Source organism: Mustela putorius, unplaced genomic scaffold (assembly GCF_011764305.1).
Source record: "Mustela putorius furo isolate JIRA1106 unplaced genomic scaffold, ASM1176430v1.1 tig00003871_pilon_pilon_pilon, whole genome shotgun sequence".
Taxonomy (NCBI): Eukaryota; Metazoa; Chordata; class Mammalia; order Carnivora; family Mustelidae; genus Mustela; species Mustela putorius.
In genome coordinates this window covers 10,049,549-10,060,894 of record NW_025422023.1, presented here as the reverse complement: position 1 = coordinate 10,060,894, position 11,346 = coordinate 10,049,549, and the positions used below count along the sequence as shown (strand labels likewise).

Sequence of the window (11,346 nt, the reverse complement as noted above, 5' to 3'; positions counted from 1 at the left end):
TGCTGATAATAAATCATACAGGTGAATAAATCAAATACAACACATTATGAGGACTGCAGCTGTACTCATGACACTGCATAAATCCATAGTGTAATGTCTGCACAGAAAAAAACAATTTGCAGAAGTTAACCTTCAACAGCAGGATTTTATGTATCTTCAGATTTTCTACAATGTAGTACATATAATATGAAATCCTCTCAATGGTTCCAAAGAAAACCAAGACAGTATGGAAGGGAGGGACTGAAGGGAAGGAAGGAAGGAAGGAAGGGGGGGGGAGGAAGGGGGGGAGGGGAAATACACCAAAACGTTAGTAGATGCATTCTTCAGATAACTGGCCTCGGGTGACTTTTTTTCTTCATACTGTTTTTGGTGTTACCTACAGTATGTTGCAATAGGAACATGTGTTTCCTTGAAAAATTCTGTATGTTGGGAAATTTTAATTAATTTAATCTGTTGCATTCAATAATGTCCCGGCCGCTTGACCACAGACAATCTGGGAATTCTAGGAAAGGAAAATTCGACCATGACAAGCTTTAGAAAGAGCAGACTTAGTTCGTACCTGGCCCCGTACTTCCAGCACCCCCTCCGCCACCGCCACCGCCAAACATGCCTCCGCCTCCAGCTCCGGCTCCACTCCCGCCGCCGAAACTATCTGAGAAATTAGGCATGAGCTTCTGCCGTTTCCTCTGCACTTCCTCTTTATCTGTATTTAAAGGAAGAGAAACCAGAGGAGAAAAGACTGATTCAATTCCACTACTAGCCACAGAAAGAGTATTGATTCGGATGGTATTTTTAAACACCTTAAAGGGAAACAGAAATCACCCAAGGAGGAAGAGATGCCAAATTTCAAGAAGCAGTATATTTATTCCAATGGATCGGAATACAGAGAACTGGCCTCAGAGAGACCACAGAGCTGCACACACCCAAATCCCCTCTGCAGCAGTTTCTGAAGTCCCCAGTGTCATTCAGATTAGTGAAAGACTAGATTTCCCAGCAAACGTTAGGATACTGAAGACACAGAATAAGAAAACCAATACTGAGCATTCTCATTTGGTCCTTCACAAAGGATTCCTAGCCAAGTACCATTTATAATGACTCTACTATGAACTAAGTGCTAGGGAGAAAGAATATATGAATAATGTCTTTGCTGTCAAGAGCCCTTAAAATATAATTTTAAGGTTGCAGGGGGTGTTGCGGGGGAGACCTGGAGACAGAGAGGACCCCAGTGCTATATATGTTAAATTTAGGGCGCACACCAGTGTTCCAGGAGATCAAGGAAGCACTTCTAGGAAGTCCCTGTGGGGTGGAAAACTCAGGAAAGTCTTGCAGGAATCAACTTTCCGTCAGGAGAGGGCACCGGGAGGATGTTCTGGAGATGGGATATAGGGGCAAGTGATGAAGGAAGGAATGTACATTGTGTGCTTCTGAGAGCTGCAGTGGTTCCGTTTAGCTGAAGTGAAAGTTGAGCATGAGATATTCTTGAGAAATGGGGCTACTCGGGACTGCCCTGTAGAGCTTCTGGATGGTGAACCAAAGGGGTTTACCAGCAGGAGAGCCACTGAGTGTTTCTGAACCGGGGATGATGCACATAGGGTGGTATTTTAGGAAGCTTCCCCTGTTGCAGATGCATAGGACAAAATGAAGAGTCAAAGTGAGAGGCAGAGACAGTGGAGACATAAGGAGATGGGGGCTGTTCCTTACTGGGCACCATGATAATACAAGCGGGGTGAACCCCAGAAATACAAGGAAAGAGGGATCGGTAGTCAGTGGTGACTGATGAGAAACGGGAGGCCGAAAGTCTAAGAACACAGCTTGACTGCAGTACAGTGATGCCCCCGAGACTGTTGACTGTCCCGGCCCAGACACTACTTAAACCATCTTCCCTCATTCCTTGTGTAGTTGCTGTTTTTCTTTTGCTTTTCACTCTGTTGTTCTCACCAGTCCCAATGCCTTTGCAGTCCATTACTGTGTTCTTGTTTCTTCTTTCTGTTTCCGTTTCTTTCTCTTCTCTGGCCTTCCTACCATATACTTTTTTCTCCCCTCTCTCTTTTGGGCTAAAAGGATGGAAGGTTTTTGTTTAAGTACATAACCAGTGTGGTATTCTTTTTCTCAATGAGCAGCTTGATACTTAACAATTGTCCTATTTCTGATTTTTCTTTTTTTTAATTTTTAAAAAATTTTTCTATTTTTAAAAGAGTTTTATTTATTTGTCACAGAGAGAGATCACAAGTAGGCAGAGAGTTAGGCAAGAGAGAGGGGGAAGCAGGCTCCCTGATGAGCAGAGAGCCCGATGCAGGGCTCGATCCCAGGATCCTGAGATCATGACCTGAGCCGAAGGCAGCGGCTTAACCTACTGAGCCACCCAGGCGCCTCCTATTTCTGATTTTTCAACGTCAGTTTTGGTCAATGTTTTTATGTTCAGAAAGATCCCTACTTATTTCTAATTCTGTGGTTGTTTCAGTCACCTCAGGGCTCAAGAGGATGCTCTTACTGACTACCTCACAGTCACTGCAGTGCAGCTGGAAAACTAAAGCATGGAATAGGATACAGCAAAGTACCCTTACAAATAATCCTTCAAAAACTGATCATGTCGGGATGCCTGAGCCGCTCAATGAGTTAAGCAGCTGCCTTTGGCTCAAGTCATGATCCCAGGGTCCTGGGATCAAGTCCCGAGCCCCACACCAGGCTCCTTGCTCAGTGGGGAGCCTGCTTCCTCCTCTATTTCTGCTAGCTGCTCCCCTGCTTGTGCTCTCTCTCTGACAAATAAATAAATAAAATCTTAAAACAACAACAACAACAACCTATCATGTCCACACCTGTTAGGAAGAAGAAAGCCAATGTCGGTCAACTTGAAGAGAATGTGCTTCCCCTAGAAAGTGTTGGCCTCAAAGTGGAAAAACTTTACAAATGTCCTTATCAAAGATTTTGGATAGATTTATAAAATTTTTCCATCAGTTGTACTATAACCAATAGTCGTATTTATTACTCAATCTATATACTGTTGGTCTCACATAGAATATTAGTTCATTAGAAATATGAAACACAGGAGGGACAGTTCACTCATCCATCTTCAGGGATAATGTTATCTATTGACGTGCTTTCTAGCAAAGAGATCATTTGGCATTTGCTATGTACTTCTTTTGACTTAGAAAACAGATGTTCAATGGTTATATTTCACTGTAAAATGAGAATTTTTGAGTCAATTAAAAAATATTAAATATTCTATATCCATTAAGATTTCAATGACAAGAAACTGAAATGGAAATTTCATTACGACAGGCTTTTAAAGAAAAGAACCTGCAGTCTAAATTTCCAGAAATAAACATGGAGATTTTCCCATTGCGTTTACTAATCTTCATGGTCTGCCTTTGCCAGTGGCACCATGGGTTGTACTATGAAACATCAACCTATTCCAGAAGGGATCTAAGTGGTCACTTACTACAAGCTCTCCTTTGGGGAAGAGGAAATAGAAGCTAGGAAGATTAGGGGACTTGTCAGAGGTCAGGACAGAGTGAGGATCAGATCCAAAGTTTAGTGAGCTTTCCATTATATCAAGTAGACATTTTTGGGGAAACACTCCAAAATATCTCTCCTTTCCCACCCCTGCCATACCTTTTTTTTTTTTTTTAAAGATTTTATTTATTTACTTGAGACACAGAGAAAGTGAGCAGGAGGAAGAGGGAGGAGAATTCAAAGCTGCCTCCGTGCTAAGCGCAGTGCCCCATGCAGAGCTTAATCCCATGACCTCAAAATCAAGATCTGAGCTGAAATGAAGAGTCATACTTAACCCACCGAGCCACCAAGGCACCCCCTCTTTCTTTTAATAATTGATGATTATGATAATAGGTCAGTTCACAAACATAAACTTTTAGTCTCCACCCTTTTTTTGCTGTGTGTATGCCTTAAAAGTAACTCATTCTGATTTTTCGGGTTCTAGTGTTCTAGTAAAGATATCTGCATTCCTTTCATAATTTAAAGATTATGATTCTGTTTCTTCTGAATCTCTATCTTTTCAGACTAAAAATCACATGGTCTTTTTTTGCTTTCATACAGCAGTTGCTCAAATATCTTCTTTTCTTTTCAATCATCCCTCTCTATTATTTTGTCTTCCCTGAACCCAACCGTCTCCATAAAGTTTTGATGAGGTACAATGTCAATAACCATAGAGGTGTCTGGATGATTCAATACAATGAGAGGAATATGTGTTATATTTTTTTGTCTGATGTCCTTCTTGATGGCACCCAACAAATTACTAGCCTTTTGGACTGGTCAATCAATAAGTCAGCTTTCATATTTACAAGAGCCAGGATATGGAAGCAGCCCAAGTATCTATCGACTGATGAATGGATAAAGAAGATACAGTGTGGGGCGCCTGGGTGACTCAGTGGGTTAAAGGTTCTGCCTTCGGCTCAGGTCATGATCCCAGGGTCCTGGGATGGGGCCCCGCATTGGGTTCTCTGCTCAGCAAGGAGCCTACTTCCCTTCCTTTCTCTCTGCCTGCCTCTCTGCCTACTTGGGATCTCTGTTAAATAAGCAAATAAAATCTTAAAAAAAAAAAGAAGATACAGTGTGTGTGTTTGTATGTGTGATATATATATCATACATATAAAATACATGCATGTGTGTGTTTATACATAATATATATGATATACAATATTATTCAGCCATAAAAAAGAACAAAATCTTGCCATCTGCAAAAACATGGATGGAGCTAGACAGTATTATGCACTAAGCAAAATAAGTCAGAGAAAGATATCACGTGATTATAGTCATGTGGAATTTAAGAAACAAAACACACAAGCAGAGAGGAAAAAAAAAAAAGGAAGAAAGAGACAAATCAAGAAACAGACTTTTAATTACAGAGAATAAGCTGCTGGTTACCAGAGGGGAGGTGGGTGGTGGCGGGTGAAATAGGTGGTGGGGATTAAGGAGGGCACTTGTGATGAGCACCGGGTGATGTATGGAAGTGCTGAGTCACTATATCTTACAGCTGAAACTAACAGAACACTGTGTGTTAACTAAGTGGAATTAAAATAAAAACTTGAAAAAAATAAGTCCACTTTCAGATTTACCTCAGCATCTACTATATGACATATACTAAGAGGTAACCGGCTGGCTCAGTCAGTAGAACATGTACTTTTTGATCTCGGGGTAGTGAATTCAAGCCCCATGTGGGTGTAGAGCCTACTTAAAAAAGTACATACATGGCATATACTGTTCTAGATGTTGGGAATGTAGCAATAAACATGAAAGATCAAATCTATGACTTAAAGAATAGTCTTCCTATTGAAGATGGAAGAAGATAAGACATGTAAATTAATACATAAGACAATTTTACATATTGATAAGATAACAAAAAATACAAAATTAGGCAATGACATAAGGAGTGACTGCAGGGGCTGGGGCAGTGGAAGATGTATTCAGTGACTTCTGAGAAATGTATACAGTGATTCTTTTCCTGGGTTGTATAGTTGGGATTCACTTTCATACACTTAGTCTTATATGAAACGGCCTGCTACTTTTCGGACCACGTCATATGTCGTGTGATGATTGCTCCCTGCAATTATTTCACCTTGGAATTTTATAATCCAGAAGGCTTTATTGACTAAGGTAATTTTTTACCTTCAATGAAATAGTTCTAATCTCACACGACTTGATCACAGTATGTTTGGTCATTCTTTCTGTGGAGCTCAACTGCCCTTATTTTTCCAGATGGTTTTTTTTTTTTTTTCCAAGATTTTATTTATTTATTTGACAGACAGAGATCACAAGTAGGCAGAGAGGCAGGCAGAGAGAGAGAGAGGAGGAAGCAGGCTCCCCACAGAGCAGAGAGCCGGATGTGGGGCTCGATCCCAGAACCCTGGGATCATGACCTGAGCTGAAGGCAGAGGCTTTAACCCATTGAGCCACCCAGACACCCCCAGATGGTTCTTCTTATTTGTTTGTATTACATGGAGCTTTTAGTCAGTGGCAGTCTGGAAGTGCTTGAAGCATATAGGTGGGGATTTTGAACTTTTAGAAGACCCCATTCTCTAACCCCAGCATCTGATATTATGAATGAATGTCTGAACATGTCCCAGCTGTCCCTTACTCTTTTGATGAACAGATACCACTGCAAAAGGTAGACAGGTGGCCTAGAAACCAAGCTTAGCTTTGAATGTTTCTAGGCTCATACATGTGTAGGTAATCTGAGTATTTTTTTAAAAGTAATTCTCTGTGTCGGAAAGAACAGACATTATGTGAAGATGTATTTTAGGAGAAGAAATCTATTTTTTTTCCCTCAGAAAGTCCCCCCAGATTAGCCATATTTCTCTTCTGTGTCTATTAAATAAGTGTGTTTAATTGGAAGCAGTGATTTTCATCTTTATGCAGCCTAAAGCATTTGGGAGACCTCAGGCTATTGCTGGGTCAAGAAATAAGGGGAGGTGGGCTTCTAAGGAAGGCCAAGTGGGTCGGCTCCCTACTTCCACTTTAACCAGAGCCTGTCAGTACTGGGATTTTTCAGCCTGTATGTACTGGGATTTTGCATGAAATTATACGTGGAGGGGGGGAAAAAGCTCTTCTGCTGACAATGCCTTCACACCACAGTAATGGAATGCACTAAAAATTGGACTCAGTGGTGGACAGGTCACAACTTCTGAAAAAGAAATGAGAACCCATGGAATCATCTTCTAAATGCTCCTGCCACAACATGAATCCTAGGAAAAGAAGCCCTTTTCAAGGATCCCACATCACATATGGCTGTCACAGGATCCAACATCCCTGTGTGTCAACAATATGGCACCTTTGTGGCTTCTGACGTCAGTCAAGACATGCCCTGTGATGATCATTTCATTGACCTCCCCCTATGGTCTCACTTCCCTCTAACCCAGGGGTTTCTGACTTTCTTTGTGCCATGACCCCTTTTTACAGTCTTGTGAAGCCCACGGATCTCTTCTTAGAATCTTAGTTATTAATATGTAAAATACAAAATAGGATTATATAAAAAAGCTAATTAACTAAAGTCCATTTCTATTTTTGGACCCTTTGGGGATCAGTGGACTCTAGGTTAAGAAGGATCTTTGAGCAATTATTCCACTGAGGGGCTTGTCACACTCATTCTGAGAAGATTCTCAATGCTAAATTTCCCACCCTGCCTTCTGGAGTTCCAGTCTTGCCTTTTGATGGCTTATTAGGGATTTGCCAGAGAAACCAATGTGACATGTTTGAAACTGAGCTCCCTCTTTGCCCACTCAAACCTACTTTTGCTCTCTTGATTCTTTCATCAGCTCAACCATGTAACATGGCTGGGATTCCTAGAACCATCTAGGACTCCTGAATTTTTCCTTCACCTCCTAGCCCAACCAGCATCTGGGTCTTCTTGACACTACCTTCTTTCAATCTTTGCACTATGACCTTCATGAACCTCACCTTTTCTCACCTGGACTCTTGCATTACTCTTCAGGCTCCTTGTCTGCTGCTCACATAGTCTCCTCAGTGTCCACATAAGGAAGTCAGAGTCATCAATCCAAATCTCAGTAGGCCTCATCATTCCCCTCTCCAGAATCAATCAGAATTCTTCAGCTACCCATCAGAGCACTTCTGTGCTTGGCTCTGGACTTCCTTACCTGCCTTGGTCTTCAGTGGTTCATCTTGGTGCTCACAAGGCTCTCACTTCTTTCTGAACAAACACTAATTGTTCAGCTCCTCAAGTTTCTTAAGCCTAGGAAACCCTTACGTTCCCTGTTTCTCACCCAATTACTGAAATACACCCCAAGTGAAAAAACCTTGAAGAAGCCTACTTCTTCTTCTTTTTTTTAATTTTTTTTTTTTAAGATTTTATTTATTTATTTGACAGATGGAGATCACAGAGAAGCAGGTAGAGAGACAGGAGGAAGCAGGCTCCCCGCTGAGCAGAGAGCCCAATACGGGGCCCGATCCCAGGATCCTGAGATCATGACCTGAGCCGAAGGCAAAGGCTTTAACCCACTGAGCCACCCAAGCACCCCAAGAAGCCTACTTCTTGGTGGCTTCTTTCGAAACAAGGGTCCTCAGAATCCTCAAAGTGTTTTTGGATGCCTCCCTGTGGGAGCTTATCAAAATCATAATTCTCATTGTAACTATGTAAGATTATTCTCTCCCCTTCTTGGGGTGTCTTTTGTGAGGACAAGAAGGGTGCTTTATTCATTTTTATGGATCTGCACTGCATGGTGGCTGAGTCTCCCGTTCTACCGTCTGAGGCCAGTTGATACAGCGTTTGATTCTCCTGAACAGCCGCCTTAACCGTCCAAACCCAAAGAGTCTCAAATAAATGGCAGATTCTCAGATTCAAGGGCTAATTCTCAAATGTCTAAATCTCACATAAGCTTGGTAAAAGTAACACTGTTTTGAAAGGCTGGACTTAATTCCATGATCCCCAAAATAGGATATTACTTCCCTCCTCTAAAAATCAATACCATTGGTCTGGGGGCCAACTCCTCGAAGCCATTCAAAGGAAGCAGCCAACTGGTCTTTTCTGATCAGCTTTGTCCTTTTATGGGAAACAGCACAAGAGTGTAAGCAACCGAGTTACCTTTGATTTCAGGGTAGTAGAGAAAAGGTTTGGGTTCGCTAGTTTCCAAATCAGATTTCCTCCGAAGTTGGACAAACACGGAAGCTGGTTTTGTGATGTTGACATCTTTATACTTTGGGGTTTTGAAGACGATGGCAAACTGTAGGATACAAAGATCCAAATGTTGGGGGAGGCCTGTATTTTTTTTTCCTGGAAATGCTACTCATTAAACATATTCTTTATGCCCAATGTCTAGACACAGTATACTAAAAAAGAAGGCATTCTAGAGAAAGTTACAAACTCAGAATTCTATGCCCATACATTATCATTAAATTGACACAGTAAAACTGAAATACAAGATTATGCTAATGTTTTGCCAACCTTTCTTTTCATTTGTTTAACATTTCAAATGTCTTCCAGTAGTTAAATAATCGTGTGAGTAAAATACATCATATACTCCTCCTTCTCTTCTAAGTCAGCCTTAACATGCTCCAAAATTATTTACAGCAATATCAGAAACACTGGATGTGGAAAGAGAGAGTGAAGAACGGGGTACTACAATCAGCCTGTAGGTTGGCCAATGAGGAGAGGAAGCTAAATTCTGCAAGAGAGACATGTATTTCCAAGTGAGGATGGCCAATGCGCTAGGCTTTGAGGGCATTCTGTGACACCTCTCAGCTAGCCTCCTCACTAATTTCTGCTAGTGCCACAATAGTTTGGCATTTTTACAGTTTCTTGTTTGATTTTTTTTTTTTTGACTATGTAATGTATTCATAGGGATCGAGTCTTTGTAAAATATGGAGAGGTACAGAGGGGCATACCCCATGTCTGAACACACCTGCATACGCCTCTGGAGCTCCAATCTAAGCAATTCCTACTGTGAGCCTGCCCCCAGAGGGAACCACGGTGATGTTATTCATTCCTTGGGTACGCTTCCAGAATTTCCTTATGCTTATGCAAACATGAACGATCTATTTTTTTTAAAGCATTTTGAAACAGGTAATCCTTTTTAAAAAAAATTTTAATATTTATTTGTCAGAGAGAGAGAGATCACTAGTAGGCAGAGAGGCAGGCAGAGAGAGGGGAAGCAGGCTCCCTGCTGAGCAGAGAGCCTGATGTGGGGCTTGATCTCAGGACCCCGAGATCATGACCGAATCTTTTTTATATGCACTTTGTCCTGTATCTTAAAATATTTTTTAATGTTGTACTTTCGAGATTTTTCCATATTAGTTCATCAACTATTCATTCTCTTTAATAACTGCATAATATTCCCTCATACAGATCCACCATAATTCCTTTAACTGGCCACTTCTTGATGGATATTTTAGATTGTTTCCAGTTTTGGGGGGTGAAAACAGTATTTCTCAATCATTGAGAGTGATTAAGATACGAAACAGCATTTCTCTTAGTTATATACTCACTTGTCACTGGGAACTCCTGACTTATCATGATGATATCAGCCTTAAGTAGAAGACTCTTCCTTTCGACACTTTCCATTACAATATCTCTTTAACAGGTCTCGCCATAATTACTCAGGTGGAATACTATAGCAGATGACTGTCCCTTCAAAATTCCATGTTGAAGCCCTAACGCCTAGTGTGGCTATATTTGGAGAAAGGGCTTTTATGGAAGTAAATAAAGTTAAATGAGGTCATGAGGGTAGAACTGTGACAGGATAGGATTAGGGTTCTTATAGGAAGAGACACCAGAGAGCTACTTCTCTTCTCTCTTCCATGAGAGGACATAGCCAGAAGGTGGCTGTCTGCAGGCCAGGAGGAGAGAGCTCTCACCAGGAACCATCCCTGTTAGGCCTTGATCTGGGACTTCTAGCCTTCAGAACCATGATGAAATAAATTTCTGTTGCTTAATACACCCAGTCGATGGTACTTTGTTATGTCAGTCTGAACAGATTAATACGATTACTTAAAATATTTCCCCTAAAGGACCTGAGGGCCATTGCCTTAATGGGTAGGTGACCAGACACCCAAATGAAATGTCATGACAAGGTCTCAGAGCCAGTAGTCTAAGGCCTTGCTCATAATTCTATGGTAGATAACTTTTCTGGAAGATGTGCAAGAGTGTTAAAAATAGTATTCTTTTATGAAAGTTAAATAAGTATTTACGATTTTTCTTATTTCATACATGGAAATTAAGTACTGAATTTCAACAAGACAGAAAATGTAAAATGGTCATGACCATCATCATCATCCACTTACTTGTCTATGAACATCTGTGGGGGAAAAATCTCCAAATCCTTCCCAGATCCCACCATTTTCCTCCTCTTCATAAAATCGAATCTGGATGTCATCTGCAAACAGTCACATATTACACAGAAGTATAATTTCACATAGAGTAGTAATATTTGTAAGCATGCTGGAAAATGCAGCTGGTTCAATATTCTACCTATTATGTGTTTAAACTTTTAAAAAAGTAATTAATATGAAAGACTTTTGAATCATTCAAAATTTTCACAAATCAATGCATTTTTTTTATTAGTTACCACAGTAATGGACGCTGAGTTTCATTTATAATGAGAGAACACTAGATTTACCTATTCGATCTGACTTTACTCTTAACCAGTCTTTGACTTTCCCACTTCTCCATCACTAACCCAATTCATTTCTGAGAAACACAAAGGATATCAAAGAATATCAGAATCCCAAAGGGTGGTTCAAACTCCGTACAGATCTATAAATAATATTTAACTTCTATAAATTATACTATATGGTAACACTATTTTAAGGGATTTATGTGTATACATGAACTGATTTCATCCTCACAACAACTCTGTGATGCAAGTGGACTATTAAAATCCC

The 11,346-nt window shown here is 40.6% G+C and overlaps 1 protein-coding gene across 5 annotated transcripts in view; it reads right to left on the bottom strand.

The window, feature by feature from the left end:
* The window catches only part of NFKB1 (nuclear factor kappa B subunit 1), a 120,715-nt gene that overhangs the window by 23,634 nt on the left and 85,735 nt on the right, over nucleotides 1–11,346 (bottom strand). For all 5 annotated transcript variants that reach the window (XM_004748161.3, XM_004748162.3, XM_045067099.1 and 2 more), the window contains 3 exons: nucleotides 10,747–10,838; nucleotides 8,552–8,690; nucleotides 560–703 (listed from right to left, as the gene is read on the bottom strand). In XM_004748161.3, coding sequence (XP_004748218.2) covers nucleotides 560–703; nucleotides 8,552–8,690; nucleotides 10,747–10,838 — 375 coding nt within the window. The remainder of the gene's footprint in view (nucleotides 1–559; nucleotides 704–8,551; nucleotides 8,691–10,746; nucleotides 10,839–11,346) is intronic.